An 18,447-nucleotide genomic window follows, 5' to 3' on the forward strand; every position below is an offset into this window, starting at 1 on the left:
CACATGTTGACACATTTGTCAAGTCACCATACATCAAGAACTTATCCGAACTGACTACAAGACTTCGCTGACATTTGGGCGTCAGAGTGGCACACAAACCAATGTCAACTCTATGCCACCTACTAACTCAAACCAAAGGCGCCTTACCCATGATGAACAGGATCAAAGTGATATACAAGATTGCACGCAAAAACTGCGACAAATATTACAATAGGCAGACTGGAAGGTATCTGGCCACAAGGATAAATGAAAACCAATGAGCAACAAATGTATATGACCAGTGCTCTCTCGTCTCCATTTACATGGATAAGGTGAAGGATTACTTCAATCTGGACTACATCAGGATACCAGGTCAGTCCAAAGAGAGACAGGCAATGGAATTTCGAGAGTTTGGTTCTCCAACAAGAATTTCATCAATAAACATACAAAATGAGACCCGACATATACACCATTGTGAAGAAAAACGGAAATGAGGCAATTAATTCCAACGAACCCCCGAGTGGGAAAGCACAACAGCACTTCATTGGAGCCTTCGCTGATGATGTTACACAACAGGATAATAAAATTTCTGTGAACTAATGAACGAACATGGTGAGCGAACGAAACATAAATTCTACAACCCGAGCCATAAATCTACTCAAGAACCTTTGTAATTTACTGACTGGAATTGATTCCAATCCATATCCTAAAAAAAATCCTTTCCATTTTCAATTCCCACTTTTCTTCGATCTGATGTCTGTATGCCATATGCACCAATATATAGCGGTTTCAATCATTTCGATCATCTCATAATTTTCCAATAACTGAAGGAATGCATCCTACTTCTAATGATTGCTAACAGTGAGTGAGTGACAGAATATTTTCCGCTATTTTTGCTAATGTTAGGAAAGAGGCTATCACTATCTTCCTTCTGTGATGGGCAAAAAAGTCACAAGAGCGTTATCTTGTTAGTATAATATCTCAGGGTTCTCACCCATCAAATATCTTGGAGAACAATTTTTTTTCCAGCGTCATCAATCAGAGGATCATTACCAGAATTCCAACAAAAAACTTCGTTTACACAGCCTAAGCTGTTTCACCCTTAAATAATCATGAATAACATATTCCTGCTCATGTCACTATGGTGATCAGGCATGACTTTATTTCATCAACTACAATGAGAATCAGATCTGCCTTTTTTATAACGAGTAAAACATTCGAGCTGATGTACAATCAAAAAATGCTTCCGGCCCTCAACGAGTTTAAAATTATGTCATTGGATGGTTTGGACTAGTCGAGTACATATGTACAGTAGAACATTCTTCAACTGCTTTCGAAACTTTTTCTGTGTCACCACATATATACAAGTATTTGTGCAACAGCTCAAAAGTTGCAACATGAAGCCAATATCTCGCCAATATTGATTTAGCCGTACGGCATACCCCAACAACCTCATCCGTATCCATAATGTAGAAGTTAATAGTGGTGACCACAATAGGATAAAATTAGCAGAGATTAAGAAGAGTAAAATGATGGAATTTCTTCTGTTCTCCATCTCTGTATCTCTAGCATTTACTACATTTGTGCGAGTCCAGATTCTCTTGCGGAGGTTGGTGTTCATTAAAATGTGTTTTCCTGTGAATGCGTTCAATAACAAAATAATGATAAATGGGATAATTGGGGTCAGCATATAATGAGCAAACTCGATGGAGCCCCAGACCAAAGAGAATTGAACACCTGTTGATACAAAACAAAACCAGGGTTCTTTATGAAGCCGATACAGACCTGTAAACATGAAATACCAGAATATATTCTTCAAACCACTCAAAACAGTCATTGCTCCGAGAATTGCAGCCGCTGTTTTCTCAGTGCAGTATCTACTTCTTAGCTTGCGGCAACAAAGAACTACAAAACGATCAAAGGTGAAAGCGACGGTGAACCATACAGAACAATCAACAGCTGTATACAGCAGGACAGCATGGATATTGCACAAAGGAACAGACATTAGAAAAACGAATTGTTTCCTAAAAACAATTGGAATCTGTCTCAACATCAGATCGAGGATAACAACGAGTAAATCTGCCGCTGACATGGCTACCAGGTAACGGGTAATCCATCTTGAGAGACCACACTTTGCCTGAGAGAGGATGACAATCGTGACAATGTTAACTGTAAAGAAGAAAAAAAGCACAATTGTATTAGATAGCAGCCTGCATATTTTTTTCCCCATTGCCTCAGAAATAAATGCCATTGAGTCAAAGAGCTGTACAGCATGGAAACAGACCTTTTTGTCCAACTGACCCTTACCAATCAGATATGAAACTAGCCCGTTTCCAGAATTTTGTTCACATTCCTCTGAACTCTTCCTATTCGTATAATGATTCGGATGACTTTTAGATTTTGTTTTGTAATTGTACCAGCCTCCACCACTCGACTGCGAGAATGTGAGTTCCTTTCAAACTTGCACCAAAATCTGCATGAAAGAAATGTTGCCTGGCATCCTTTAGAAAACTTGCCAGACTCAGCTTCAACATATGCACATCAGTTTTGGCCTCACCCACCATAGGAAAAAAGGTCTTGGATTTTCACCCTCTTCATGTTTCTCATGATATTCTATACTTGTACAATGTCAGCCATCAAACTCCGATACTCCAGGGAAAAATGCCTCACCTAATGATGCCCTCCCTGTAGCTCAATCACTGCAACCCAGTGTCCTTTTTTAAAAGCAATGACCTTTTAACTCCTTTCTGAAAACTTCCAAGTTTCACAACATATTTCTGCAGTGGTGAGAACAGAATTCAATGCATTATTCCAAAAGTGACCAAACAAATGTCCTGGACAGCAGCAGCATGATATTCCAACAATTATTCTGCATTCAATGACCATGACAGGCAAGCATGCATAACACCTTCTTTGTGATCCTGTCTACCAGTCATTCCACTTTCAAGCATCTGTGAAGCTGCACTCCAGTATCTCTTTTTTTTACCTTCTGTAACATTCCCCCGGACCCAATGACTAAGTTTACTAATTCAAGGAGTGATGTTTTTTTTCATGAATTTTGATATGAAGAAATCAAGTGAAATTAAACGACAAAGCATATAACAAGAAATGGTTGAGCAAAGTTTTTAGCATAATCCTCCGGTCTGTCATTTTACTCCTCGCCTTCAGATGCATTTGACATAACATTACTTTCAGTTCTGCTGACGCATCATCCACATTAATGTTTAATATCTATTTCTCTTTCCATAGAAACTGCTTTATGGATAGCCAATGCATCTTTTTTGATTCAGATAATAAGCACAGCCAGAACTTTCATCTTTTGAATACTATTACATGTTTTTTTTTCAATCAGAATCGAATTTAATTATATCAAATCAGGCACTAAATAAGCAATGAAACAAACTCAAAAAATTATTTTTAACACAACTTTTAACAAGCATCCCATTTCTGTCTGACCTCCCCTATTCAATTGCCAATTTTCATATTTTAAACAAGACACTGTTTGGAGAGTTGGATGCAGTCGGTAGATTTCTGTATTCCCTCCCCGTTAAATGTTGCCTTCCTGGTGGTCACCAAATTCCCACAAAATGTCAAGCTGTAGAGTGGCAATGGCTATAAATGTACTATTGACATAGTTTTCAACACAGAGTTATGACAGGCAGACTAAAGCAGCATTTCAACTATCGACATCTGGGCCTAAATTGCTGTAGGTCAACATCTGTCCTACAAAACAGTTATCCAGGAGAACTGAAACTGCTTGATTTTTCCTGAGAGGCAGCATATGCATTCTCAAAGCTGAAGCAATGCTGTTACCTGCTACGTAATCGTTCAAAGTTGCACTGCAAATAAAACTCTCTAAAATAATGCAAACAGTATAATTAATTAAAAGTAGTTCACTGGCGAATGAAAACGATAGAACTAATATAATTTACTTAGACAGTTGCCTTTTCTTCTTGCATGAAACATATTTTTTTTACCTCTGCTTTGATTTCCAAATTGTTTTCTTAGTCTTTTATGCATATTTCACACGGCAGTGTCTAATCACCCGTTTCTTTGAATGACTGTAAAGTTTGAAAAAATGATGATTGCCACTGAAGAAAAGAGCATAGAACATAGAACATTACAGCACAGTACAGGCTCTTCGGCCCTCGACGTTGTGCCGACCTGTCATACCGATCTCAAGCCCATCTAACATTTTCTATTCCATGTATGTCCATATGCTTGTCCAATGACGACTTAAATGTACCCAAAGTCGGCGAATCTACTACCGTTGCCGACTAAGTGTTCCATTCCCTTACCACTCTCTGAGTAAAGAAACTACCTCTGACATCTGTCCTATACGTTTCACCCCTCAATGTAAAGCTATGCCCCCTCGTGCTCGCTGTCACCATACTAGGAAAAAGGATCTCCCTATCCACCCTGTCTAACCCTCTGATTATTTTATATGTTTCAATTAAGTCACCTCTCAGCCTCCTTCTCTCTAATGAAAACAGCCTCAAGTCCCTCATCCTTTCCTCGTATGACCTTCCCTCCATACCAGGCAACATCCCAGTAAATCTCCTCTGCACCCTTTCCAAAGCTTCCACATCCTTCTTATAATGTGATGACCAGAACCGAACACAATACTCCAAGTGCAGCTGTACCAGGGTTTTGTACAGCTGCAGCATAACCTCTTGGTTCCGGAACTCGATCCCTCTATTAATAAAAGCTAAAAAACTGTACGCCTTCTCAACAGCCCTGTCAACCTGGGTAGCAACTTTCAAGGGTCTGTGTACATGGACACAGAGATCTCTCTGCTCACCTACACGACTAAGAATCTTACCATTAGCCCCGTAGTTTGGCTTCTGGTAACTCTTACCAAAGTGCATCACCTCACACTTGTCTGCATTAAACTCCATTTGCCAGGTCTCAGCCCAGCTCTGCAGCTTATCTATGTCTCGCTGCAACCTACAGCATCCTTCGTCACTATCCACAACTCCACCGAACTTCGTGTTGTCTGCAAATTTGCCAACTCATCCTTCTATGCCCTCATCCAGGTCATTTATGAAAATGACAAAGAGCAGTGGACCCAACACCGACCCTTGCGGTACACCACTAGAAACTGGTCTCCAGGATGAACATTTATCATCAACTACCACCCTCTGTCATCTTTCAGCAAGTCAATTTTCGATCCAAACTGCTATATCTCCCACAATTCCATTCCTCCGTATTTTGTACAATAGCCTATTGTGGGGAGCCTCATCAATCGCCTTGCTGAAATCCATATACACCACATCAACCGGTTTACACTCATCTACCTTGTCGGTCACCTTCTCAAAGAAAAATCTCTACAACAAGTTAGACTTATACTTGATTCAGCGGTCGAGACACAGCCACGAGATTACATCGATCAGATGTTGAAGCATTTTCAAATCGACTTTCTCAGTGTTATTCTTATACAATTGCAGACTTGAGCACAGTTCTGCTGGTCCAGAAGAAGGGGCACAAATACTGACAAGAATAACTCACTTTTTGTAAATGAAAAGAAACTGTATTAAGAATATTCTATTGATATACTGCCCATCAAAACATTCAATGATGTTTCTGACATACCTCTCGAACAGGCGTGATTTCAACCTTGATCTCTCAGTACCACACTCAAAGGTGAAATAATTCAACACTGCATAATAGAATCCAGTTAAATTATTTATTTATTTTAAATCCATATTTCTTGACAATTTACCCAGGAATGCCATTCCATACATCCAGAGTAGGTGGAGCTTGTACCTCGACTTTGTAGTTGAGGGACTGGCACACTACCATTGCACTGTTAGATCCCGAACATTGCAAGATGTTAAATTAGTTACAGTCAGCTGTAACAACTCTTCCAGCAGATTCACAGAAAGCTTCCAGCAACAGCTCGCCCACTTGTTTTGTCAAGCAATAGAACATGCTGGAAAGTGCATTGTCACAAGTAGCCACTTTATACAAGGTGAAACTTGACATTTGATTGAGATTGTCATTACTGTTGATCGTTCTGTTGAGGCGCTTTTCAGGCATCCAGGCAGTCTCAGTCTCGCACAATTAACTTTAAAAGATATAAACGCAACTTTCAGCAAGGTATTTGTTGAAGGATTATGTCATTTTATACAACTGCAGTTCAGAGATATCAGCGATGGGGAGATAATGATGTTTCCCCTAAAATTTGTCACTGATAGAAATGGAAATGCTCGTTTATAAACAGTAACTGGAGAGTGGGATTGGGGAAAAATGGCTCACACTTGGCCGTTATTTACCTGGCACTGTATATTTGAGAGGTGATTCCTTTTTGAAGCACGAATGCGCTGTTGCCGTAAGACAGAAGTGCAGAATTAAGGTAAAAGCAGTGGAACGCAGTGATCAGGTCAATCTTTTTTGCACATCTACTTGGTGAAAGGACAGTTCTTCCAAGAACTTGATCAAGCTTATGGTGTATTCAAGGTTATTAATAGCGATATAGAATGCAATAGTCAGTAGTTGTGTTAATTCTGAGAAAAACAACCATTTGGGCCCAGCTATTTTTTCATGCCAATCACAGTGAAAGAAGTACTGGGGAGCTCAGTGCCTGACAGAAGGAAGAACAAACTTTTAAAAAAGATTCTAGCCTTTTGGAAATTAAAATGAGTGAGTAGACCAGACACGTTTTGATTGCATCCCTGAGAAAATAGGTATCTATCAACAAATGTTACAGTTAAACTCAGATATAGAAGAGCATAAGGAAATTATAGATGTACATTCTGCAAGGAATGTGTGCTTGACGATTATGGGATCACATTCAAAGAGGCTAATAAATGAAACTGAGTTGCCACGATAAGAAATCTATCCTCTGAAAGTTTTTTTTTCAGTAAGAACTGCTTTGATAAACATCAGATTCAAAATTGGTATCTAATTATGCATTCGTTAAATTTACGATTTGTAGATGTCACAGAAAACGAAAATGTAGTGCAGGAGATTTAAAGATTGAGTGCACATGTTAGTCGATTGGAAACACAGTTTTATTACTTTTGGGTCAGAAGATGAGCAAGGTTTTCTGCAGTCAGTTTGCAACGAAGAAGGCCTTAGTTCTGCAGCAGAGATCTCATGATAAAAGCAAAAGAAAAGCTATCAATCCAGAGACCTAGATAATGTAAAGGGAACCTGGGTTTCAATCCTGATGTCGCAAGTGGAGGAATTTTAACTCAGTATAAATTCAGAATCCACAGTCAAACGATGACTGTGGATTGATTGTCAGAAGCACCCACCTGCTTTGGAAATGTCCTGTCATGAAGGAAACTGCCATCCTCACCTGTTTTGGCCTCCATGCAATTCCAGACACTCAGCAATGTGGTTGATTCACAAACTGTCTTCTGTAGAATTGTCGATGGGCAATGCTAGCTAGGCCTGCGATGAACACACCCATAAATGCTAATGGTTTTAAACAAAAGGGATAACACCAAGAAGTCTAAATTAAGATTGCAGTGGGAGAAGAAAGTGGATAGTCAAAATGTTGTCTCAATTGCTGCAGCTGTGCCATTGTCTTGGAATACGCCAATTAACTAAATCTTATCACAAAATACAAAAAAAAGGAGAAACTGCCAAATCATTGAAATTACAGTTTTCTACTTGCAGTAGATAATTGTATCATTATTGGACGTAGGTGATGTTTTCCATTATTTTGTATTTTTAATTTAAAGCTAAAAAAAATCACCCTCTACATGAACGATTTGGATTAAAAGTTATACTTAAAATGTTTTGAGTAATTAACGGGAAATTGCATCTTACATTGCATTTGGTTAGTTCAGTTGCAGGTCTAGCTGGTCTGTAATTCCAATAGCATGGATTCAATGTCTGAGGTTACTGTGAAGATCTTTTCTTCTGAGACTCTTCAGTAATTTGTGACGTGGTGATACTCATGTTATCTCATCCTTGGACGTCGCTCTCTAAAGAGATTGCATCCAGGAATTCTGAATTAAATGGATTTCAACTCACAAGGAGCAGCTCTCCAAAAGCATGTGATTTCAGGTCAACCTGACAGATTATCTCCTGGTGTGCTGTGATTTCCGACTTTGTCCACCCCATTCCAATACCAACACCTCCATATTATGACGTGATATCTGAGAATGAATAACAATTTCAAAGTTTGGCGTTTGAGCAAGAAGAAACAAAGGATAGATATAAATATTACAGTAGCGTTGGCAGCAATATGAAGATGTACTCCGCGTGGATAGATGAGACCAGTGTCAAATGCAAAATGGTAAACAATAAGTGACAAGCTGTACTGATTGGAAAGCACAGCAGGAATTACAAAACCTTCAATATTCCTCTGGTCCATCAGCAAACAAAAAAAGTGCAATAATTAGCTAATTCCAATTTTAAATTTGAATTAACTGAAATTAGACACCGATTTATTGCACTATTAACGTATGTAATTGTGTTCCACTGCTGCCAATGATGAGTATATGACGTGCTGTTCACGATTTAGCCCGTTTTAACTGTTTTTTTAAAGTCTAACTTCTTCTTATCCGGGAGACTGTACGGTCACGTAATACAATCAGTCAGAACCATTGTGCTCCGTCCCCGTATGATTTAATCTGCTCATACTACTGCAGCCACGTATCTGGGATTTCCACATCACTGACACGACTCACGTGAGATCGTCAGCCGATAAGAAATAGGAACAGAACTGGTTTCCTGTCCTTTCCTCTACTCTGAGGTTCCTTGATTTCAGCCTTAAGTGTACACATGACCTCTCTCCATTGGCCACCACTTTCATTGCTCTCTGTGGCAATGTCTTCCAACATCTCGGGACCTATCATCTGAGGAAGAGGTGAGGATTTCTTCCCTGTTTGATATAGCTGGCATCCATCACCATACTTCAAAGGACAGTAGAATGTGATGGATAGTTCTTGCTGAAAATTTTAATTATGTGTGTGTGTGTGTGTGTGTGTGTGTGTGTGTGTGTGTGTGTGTGTGTGTGTGTGTGTGTGTGTGTGTGTGTGTGTGTGCGTGTGTGTGTGTGTATTTGTGTGTGCGATGCATAAAATTTAAAAAATAATTATTTTATGCATCGGTCTGTGAGGAAAAGGGCACCAAAATCAAATACCAAAAGCTGAGTGTGTTTCCCACATTTGCTATTGCTGGTGTTTGTCGCCATTTGAAATATAAAATGACAACATTGAAGAAAGTAATGGTTAGCGTTTGCCTGGTGTGGGGGTTGCGGGGTTTGGGGGTGAGATTGTGGCGCATGTAAGTTAAAAGAAATTTTGACTCCAGCAGCCAATTACTTTGCAGTCTTCAATCAGTGGTGAAGTATCGTGTTGTGTTGAATATAACGAAAAAGCCCGCGATATCTCCTTCTTGAATTGGATTCACTTCTCATACTGCTTCTGGTTTACGCAAATGTGTGAGAATCTTATTGGTAAGTCAGGTGAACAGTTAACAAACAGCGTGGTTGTGCTTCCTGTTTGCTTCACTGCAGACGATTTATTTTGCACACTGTACTTTGGTCACTGCACATTTTATTTACTGAGCCCACATGCCAGAAACAAAAAAAAAATGTACTGTGAATGTTGGACATCCGAGACAGATACATACATCACTGTTGAAACAAAACCGGCCTGGCAACATCATTCGAGCGAAAAACAGAGTTATCAGGTTGAGATCGAAACTACAGAAGTGTTGCGTGCAAGAATGTGAATCAGGCAAATGTGAATGGTATCATCGTGTGTGTGTCAGACAAGTGCCAGTGTAATTTCATTAAATGAAGCTTGATGGGTCAAAGAATGCTGGTTGTGTTAGGTGGGTGCCGGAATGAAAGGCTTTTGTGTGTGGAATTTTTGTGAAATCATCTCACTGTAAGGGTGACCAAGGCAGATTTGCAACAATCTAGACAGGCTGCAGTAAACATAGAATATAGAACACAAGACGATAAAACACAAGAACAGCAAATTTGGCCAAGATGTTCACATGACACCGAACTAACCATCCCTTCTGTCTGCCTTTCGTCCATATCCCTCAATTACTTGTGTATTTATATGTTCATCTAAATGATCCTGAAATGTCCAACATGCCTGGCAGCATATTTTAGATTCCTACTAGCGTTTATGTAAAAAAAAATACTTGCCACCATATCTCCTCTGAATTTCCTCCACCCACGTCAAATGCATGACCCTAGTATTCTGACATTTCAACTGTATGAAAAAAAATATTCTGACTGTGAAATAAACATTGTTTATACAGCAGATGCAGTCGTTCTGAGCTGGAAAAGATCAAAATTATTACGGTGGCAATGGGCACGATTAATCAGAGAGAGAGTTCGGGCAATCATTTCGGAACTGAAGCTCCTCAAAAGTTTTGAGCTATTTATTTAAAGTTTATGATTTGGAAACAGAAATAATATTTTAAAAGATGTAAAGAACGAGGTAGAAATTTTGAGAATTTTCAATATTCCCTGAAAACTATTATAACATACGTAAGAATGGCTTAGGATCTACCGTGGTGGACACAGACACTCACCAGCAAGACCAAAGATAGTGAGGATGGGGTAGTAAATTGCTTGAATAACCCGAAGCACGTATTTGATTCGATGTCTTAAAGGCAGTTCATCGTACCTTGTCGAAAGATGGTAAAGTGCCATGGTGAGACTTCTGTTCATTGTTGCAAATTGCCAATCTGTTTTTTTCAGATTCTGATGAACTTCTGTGACAGTCCAATCTATCGTATTTAGTGGTTGAATCATTGTTATAACATCCCAATCGAAGCTTAGTCTCTGCACCATTGCAGTAACATCGAAATCAATGTTTCTTCTCTCTCAATGCCTTTGATTCCTTGCAGGACTGGAGTTGAAATTTCTGACGACTATGGGTTATATATTGAAGGGAACGATTTATAAATAGACCGGGAAACCTCCAGTGACACAATTAGACTCTGGGTTTATTAGCATCAATTATAGTCACGAAATGTATAAATTCAAATAACATCTTTTAAGCCCATCTTCCTTCACACGTACAAGCATACAGACCCAGGCTGACAGACACAGGGGCGTGCACACACACACACACACACACACACACACACACACACACACACACACACACACACACACACACACGGTGAAATCCATTTGGTTTTTGTATAAGTGGCAAATGAAAGGACTCTCAGAAATGATAATGGCCTTAGCCATATGTATTCGATCATATTTTGATTTTGCAGTCATAACAGATCGACAAATACTTGCAAAATTTGCTCACTTCGCAGAAAATAAAAGTGATAAACAGACAATTTGTTTAAAAAGTCTACTGACAATTGAAAGCGTGTGAACTTTATAGAATTAGTCAAAATGGCGAATTGAATTTGCACTTGTATTCCAAATTTACTTCTTTTTTTTTCTCCCATTAAGTATCAGAAAGCACTGAGGGGAAAGTTGAATTTAAAAATCGGAGTATCATTTTCATAATTCATTCTTCGGATATGAGTGTCCAAGGACAGCATTTATTGTGCATTCTTAATTGTCATTAAGCTGAGAAAGCGATGGCCAATATTATTGTTTGATAATTAATCCAGAGACCCAGGTAATATTCTCAACAGGGCAGTAAAAAAAACAATGAAATTAAAGAAAAATAAAGAACTGTTGTTGGTTGATCAAAAAAAAAGAAAAATCCATCTGGTTTACTGATGTCTTTTAGGGAAGGATGCTCTCATTTTGGCTTGGTCTATGTGACAGCATGTGTAACTAGACCCACAGCAATCTGTTTCACTCTCAATAGCCCTATGGGCAAATGCACAACTCGTTCAGACATGGTCAAGCCAGGTACAACCACATTACATGAATGATGAAGGCAAATGTGCGTAGAAGCTTATAAAAAAAAACAATTTCAAAGGTGGAAATCCAATGCATATATTCGGGAAAATACAACATATGTAACTGGTACGAGATTGCATCACATTGTTCTTGGAGTCCTTCCATACTCATCTCTCCCTGATGTCCAAAGGGGCCAATCATTTCTCTTTCTCAGCCTGTACTCACTGATAAATGTTTCGCAATCCACCGTGTAAGGAATATGTGATTTTTTTTCTTTTCAATCAGAACTCATTTATCCCCATTTCACTTTCTTGGGTGCTTCTTGGAACTGTTATCCTGCGGTCAATGTTGAAAAGTGAGTGAAACGCCTGCTTGAGAGTTTGAGTGCAACATTTTACCAAATAGATCGCCTCATTCTGGAACATAAGAAAGATTTGTTGCCAATGCAGCGTACCGCTGAGATAGTTGTCAATATTGATAGCCCATTCAGTAGTATGTGTGGACAATCTGGTAGCTTTGAAATATGCAGGAGTAAGCAAAGTGCCTGAACACAGTAAGGGAATGAAAATACTGGCAATTACTGCAAAGATCCTTTGGATGCAGTCACATATAATAATCATAAATGTAGAGATCACAGCAAAGAATGTCAGTATTGCTACCAAAATTGATAGGATGGTAAGTAATGAGGCAGATAGATCTAAATTGCAGGAGGCTCTCAACTGATTGCTCAGCTGGTCTAGGTGGAAATCAACATGTAACACTATGAGGGGTTGCACATGCAAATGCTAAACAAGTCAAGTGATTACAGAATGGTGATAGGGCCCTGGAAATGCACTGAAAAAACATAAATATCACAAGCAGGAGTAGGCCATCTGGCAGTTCAAGCCTACTCACCATTCAATAAGATGATAGATCTTTTCATGACCTCAGTTCCCCTTTTGCACACACTCAGCATCATACTTAATTTCTGCACTGTTGAGAAAAGTTTCTATCTTAGCTTTAAAAACATTCATTTGGGAAGTCATACCTACTTCATTGGACAGGAATTTATACAGTTTCACAATACTTTTTGTGAATAAGTTCCCGTTCATTACTTCTTAAATCTGATCGCACTAATTTTGAGTCTGTGTCCTCTTATTCTAGTTTCACCAGTCAGTGCAATCTACCTGCTTTGATGTTATCTACCCCTTTCATATTTCTAATTGTTTCTCGTAACACCACCCCCCCGGCCATTATTCAATATTTCAGCGAATATAATCCCAGTCTAGTCAATTTCTCTTATAAACCAACTCGAGAAACTCCAAAACCAATGTAGTAAATCTCTTGTGCACCGCCTCCAGTGCCAGCACATCCTTTCACTGGTAAGGAGACCAAAGCCAAATGTAATACCCCAGGTATGACTTCACCAGCACTATATGCAGCTGCGAAGGTAACTCCATGCTTGTTAACTTAATCCCTCTAACAATGCTGGAAAAATTCCATTTACCTTCGTTATTACATGTTGTCCTTCCAAACCAACCGTTTTCAAATCATGCAAAAGGACAACAAGGGCCCTCTGCACAGCAGAATGCTACAAGTTTTTAACACTCAAATAATGTTCTTTTTACTGTTAGTTCAACAAAAAAATGATGATGTCATACTTATCAACATTGTATTTCATTTGCCAGACCTTGCCCACTGACTTAAATTGTATGTATCCCACTCAAAACTTTCAGAATCTTCTGGCCACTTTTCGCCAACATTCATGTAACTGTCATCCAGATATTTTGTCAAACTACAACTCGAAGGTCACCAATTCCAAATCACCTCTTAAAATGTAAGCAATTGAGGTTCAATCACTGATCACTGCAACACACTATTTTTCACTGATCTCCAATCAGAAAAAAAACGCTCAGTTATCTCCTTGCTTTGGGCCCTCTTAGTTAACCAATCCCCCACCCACACCAACACATCAGGGAGAACATGATGCACCGTCATCTTACACAGCATCTTTTTGTGTGGCACCTTGTTTAATTTATGTTTGACATTCAGAAACACCATATCTCCTGGGTCCCTATTGTCCCCACTACACCTAATAGCGTCACGGAATTCCAGTAAATTAGTTAAGGATGACAAAGTGTGGAGCTGGATGAACACGCAGGCCAAGCAGCATCTCAAGAGCACACAAACTGAGATTTCGATCTTGGACCCTTCATAAGGATGAAATGTGTTTCATGACCCAATGCTGTATCTGCTCAATGAGAGAATTGTTTTAAGCCGACATATTACTAATCCTTCCTTGATGATAGGTCCAATCATTTTACCCACGACGGAAGTTAAGAATATCAGCTTTTCATTCCACATTGATTGTCTACATCTATTTTAAAACAGTGATGTCACATTGGATATTTTCCAATCTCCTGGATCAGCCCCAGAGTCCACCAAATTTTACAAAGTTACTATGAGTGCATTTGGTATTTGTCCCACCTACTCTTTTTCAGGACCTTCAGCTGCATTCCATGAGGGTGAGGAAACGTGCCTACCTTCAGCTCCATGAGCTTGTTGAACATTACCGCAATCATGATAATGATCCTGTCGAAGTCTGCACATACCTTTTTCCCCTTGTCATCAATTACTAGCATGTTATTCGTGTCCTCCAATATGAAGGCTAACACATCGGCTGTTTATTCATTTCCCAGGATTAAATCAAATTCTCATCCTCTAAAGGACCAATGTTTACCTTCACCAATAGTTTTAGTTTTATATATATTTTAGTGATTATTTTTATATGCTGAGCAAATTACTCTTGTGATCTTTCTTACTTTTATTTATACTTCTAATTTATTCTGGCTCTCTGTTGACATTGATGTCAATCTTCTATTTTCTTAATGGTCTTTGTCAATTTCCGTGCCTTATGTTTCAGTTTGTTAGACTCTCTTATTCCCTAAAACACACAAGGCTGATCACTTCTCCTACAGTCATTCCTTTTCACTGATATCTATTTTGATGAAAGATTGCTTTGTCAGTTCTCCCTGGTTCCTCAACTGTACCACCTGAAAGCCTTTACTTTGACTGCTTTAGCCAACTCCTCCCTGCTCCTGTTGTCTTCTTTGTTTAAGCATAGTGACCTGATGATGGATTTTAACTTCTTACACTCCATCTTCATTCTAAATTCATCCATACTCTTTATGTGTCTTCCAAGACGATCCCAAACAATGCGATTTTTAATTATCCCTGTATCATTACACAACGCCAGCTCGAGAATAGCTTTCTGCCTCGTCAGTTCCATTACATATTGTCCCAGAAAACTGTCGCTGATGTATTCGATTAATTCCTCCAAATGACTGCCTTGATTGATGTGGTTCAAACAAACAACACAGAGATTAAAATTCCCCACGATAATTGTGCACCATTTTTACAGGTACTAGCTCAAATTTTGTTGATTGTTCTCACTGATATTATGTTATTATTCGGCCGCTCATAGACTACACAGGTCAGTGACTTTTTCTTCTTAGAATTTATCATATCCACCCAAATGGATTCAAACTTATTCTCCATAGAACCTGTGTTATCTGTAACAGCATCCTGATCTCACCCTTCAGTATCTGTGCGACATCATTTTCCTTAATTTCGAAACTGTCCTTCTGAATAAATCAGTGCACCTGGATATCTAATGCCGAGTCATAACCAAGGTGCAACCATGTCTACTTAATTGCTCCTAAATCAGATTAAATTTCGACATATTTGCTCTACTTACTCCTTTACCTTGTTTCAAATGTTACGAGCATTCAGGTAAACAGCTTTTATGCTGTTTTTATATCTTCTTTTTGTACTATAACATCTCCATTAATAATATCTCCTGAGTTTTCTTCGTAAACTCTTTAACAATCTTTGATTTTGTCAAATCCTGCTGAACACCTGAGTCATTGGGAAAAAAAAGAAGGAATTTCAAACTCAATAAGAGCGCAGTTTCAACGGTTCTTGTTGTTCATTTGTGTATTTCATTTTACACCGATCCTCTGGTATTAGAATTCAACAGGTACTTGCAGATCATAGATTGTTTCTGTACCTATGTCTCTTCAGGCCATCACTTTCATGGAAACCCTTTGACAGTGTTATCAAATTTTACACAATTAATAGCAGTTCCCCATAACCCTACATTTATTTCAGAATTATGTATTCATCCAATTCGGCTTTGTAACTTGTACTCCATTCTGCATGATCCAGAAGCCTGGTATCCCTTACTACTGCTTGCCATGACAAACGATTTTGTTGCTGTCTCACTGGTTTGGCTCATCTGCTGATTCTATTGTCGTTAGCCCTCTGGTTACATCTCACAACACACTTGGGAAAAAATAATAAATTTATTCATTTGAGAGATATCTTTCAAAATTAGGAGAGCAGCCTTCTGTGGAATCTCACAATCGGTCCTGCATGAGGGAGAGCACTTCCACCTTCTTCAGTCTCCATATGAAATTGTTTTGTTTTTATTGCCTTTTATTCTCCTCTGTGGAGTTAGATGAGATGTATGAAGTTATTTTGGCATTTCCTGCTGCTGAAGTCAATGGTATTGCCCTGTGTTAACGGGGGACTAGCGATGCTTTTGTTACTGTGATCATTCTTCAGAGATGTGGTGACAGTCATTGTCTTGCTGCACCTTTCCTTCCCTTTTAAATGATTACCCTTCGAGTATGCAACTTATTCCTTCTTGAAAATTATTACTGTAAGCTTTGAGTGAATGAGAACCATGCTCGTCTGCTGAATTAAGTGTCATTACTCCACATGTTAGCATTTGTGTGCTGCACTATCAGTCAGACACATCATTGCACTTGCCTGTCAAGAATGGCATAATAGATTGGAAATGAGACCGTGGGGGACGGGATTGTTTATTCAAGAGCACTCTTCAAGTAATAATAAAAAGATAAAACATCACTTTGAAAGCCATATTAGGCGTTTTCATGAATTTGCAGAGTTATTGAACCTCCCAAAGGAAAAAAAATGGATGGCTTTCTGTGAGGGCAAGTTCTGTGAGACTTCAACTATTTGGGAGCGTCATAAAGTTGGGTACGTTAAGACTTGGCCACAGTCAATGAGGGGTGATGTCAGAAGATCGGTCACTGGGGTCAAATTGGGGTTTGTGACATGGGCGCCAGGATGGTCTGATTTTGTCAGAATACTTATTGGTAAGTCTGGCTGTCATCCTACACACGTGGTATATTGGAATCAAGATGGAATTATGTCAGAATCAACTTTTGGTCAGTTCAGTTAACGAGGGAGTTAAGACTGGATTTGTGTCAGAGTTTTTTGTGCAGTCATGCCACTGTCAAGTTATTATCACGCCAGGATGAGGGCGTGACAAGTCAAGGTCAGGGTTATTTGGTTCAGTCAGAAAGAAGTTTGTTTTGTGCCGGGGTGCAGTGCTTTTTGATTCATACACAAATGAAGCTTTTTTGAAATAGTCTATATCTACCTCACTGGCGTACACTTGCTCTTAGTCTCAAAGTTTGTTTCTTTTCACCTCCTGCTCCCTGCTATCATGAATCAATATTTAGTTATTCTTGTGACCACATTTTCCCCATTGGACGGTTTGAAATCTGCTACACCTGTAAAGAGAAACTAAGAACGAATATGTAAATATGACTTACTTACGATTTCAATTTAGCTGAACAGATAATGATTGTGAATGATAGTCTTGCAGGGGACAGAATAAAATGCAAAGCTCATCCACTGGCAACAATAACATTGTGAAAAACAATATTGCAGGGTAAATGTTAAAGCGGCAGAGCAGCTTGGAATGTCAGTATTGAATAAGTGCTGCTCATGTGGAGCAGCTGAATGGCTTCATGGTTAGCACTGATGCATCTTAGTGCCAGTTACGTAAATTCAACCCCACTTTTGGGTAACTGTTGATTTGGAGATTGCACATTCTCCCTGAGCCTGCCTGAACATTCTCCTGGTGTTTTAGCTTCCTCCGCCAATCAAAAGTGTGAAAAGTATGTGGATTGACCATGCTAATTTTCCCACAGTGCTCACAGATGTGTACATTCAATGTAAGAGCCATGGGAAATGCAGGGTTGCAGGGAAAGGGGGTGTCAGCGTGGAATGTTAATTGGAGGATTGGCGTGAATTTGTAGGGCCTACTGGTCTGTTTCCATGTTGTAGAGCTCATACTGAGGGAGCATTGCAATGTTGAATTGATTGCATTTACAAGAGTATCATCTGATCAAAAGTTTAGCCCTGTGTGAGATCTGCAATATGAAACGGGCATAAATGAAGAAATCATGCAATGAATGACAATGATTGGGAATCAATACCCTCTCTGACGATTAGCAGAATGAGCTCATTAAGGTCAAAAGAGCAGGTCGAAGGAAGAGTTGCACAGTTAAAGTGCCGGTAATGAGGTACAACTGGAATTTTATGCAATCATGCAGGGAGTTGAGTACTGTCAGAAGAACTGCATTGCCAGATGTTCACAACCGAGGGAGATCTGTACTGTCTGATGTTCAACATTATGTTTTTTTTTTGCACGGCTATCTTATCCATAAGTAGCATGGGCTACTGTTTCGGACTTTGCCAGTAGTTGGCTGTGTGTCAAATAATTTTCCAAGAGAGGCCACAACACTATGTATCACTCCATCAAAATGATCGGAAGTAATTGTACCTTCACTAATCACACAGATCAGCATGGAGTC

At 39.1% G+C, this 18,447-nt stretch overlaps 1 protein-coding gene across 1 annotated transcript; it reads right to left on the bottom strand.

The window, feature by feature from the left end:
* Positions 1-1,205: 1,205 nt before the first annotated feature.
* Positions 1,206-10,800, bottom strand: LOC125448572 (probable G-protein coupled receptor 139). The gene is made up of 2 exons (XM_048523955.2): positions 10,492-10,800; positions 1,206-2,148 (listed from the first exon to the last, which is right to left on the bottom strand). Exons 1-2 carry the CDS (start codon positions 10,751-10,753, stop codon positions 1,253-1,255), a joined length of 1,158 nt encoding a protein of 385 aa, XP_048379912.1. The 5' UTR covers positions 10,754-10,800; the 3' UTR covers positions 1,206-1,252.
* Between the last annotated feature and the right edge of the window lie 7,647 nt (positions 10,801-18,447).

This window comes from Stegostoma tigrinum, chromosome 41 (genome assembly GCF_030684315.1).
Source record: "Stegostoma tigrinum isolate sSteTig4 chromosome 41, sSteTig4.hap1, whole genome shotgun sequence".
Taxonomy (NCBI): Eukaryota; Metazoa; Chordata; class Chondrichthyes; order Orectolobiformes; family Stegostomatidae; genus Stegostoma; species Stegostoma tigrinum.

What these genes read in the sequence shown, in the direction of transcription:
- LOC125448572 (XM_048523955.2), bottom strand. Translation starts at nt 10,753, where the DNA reads ATGGTGCAGAGACTAAGCTTCGATTGGGATGTTATAACAATGATTCAA. An exon ending in CACTATCTTTGGTCTTGCTG is followed by an intron (nt 2,149 to 10,491) that starts GTGAGTGTCTGT and finishes TCTTCTTTACAG; the next exon opens with TTAACATTGTCACGATTGTC.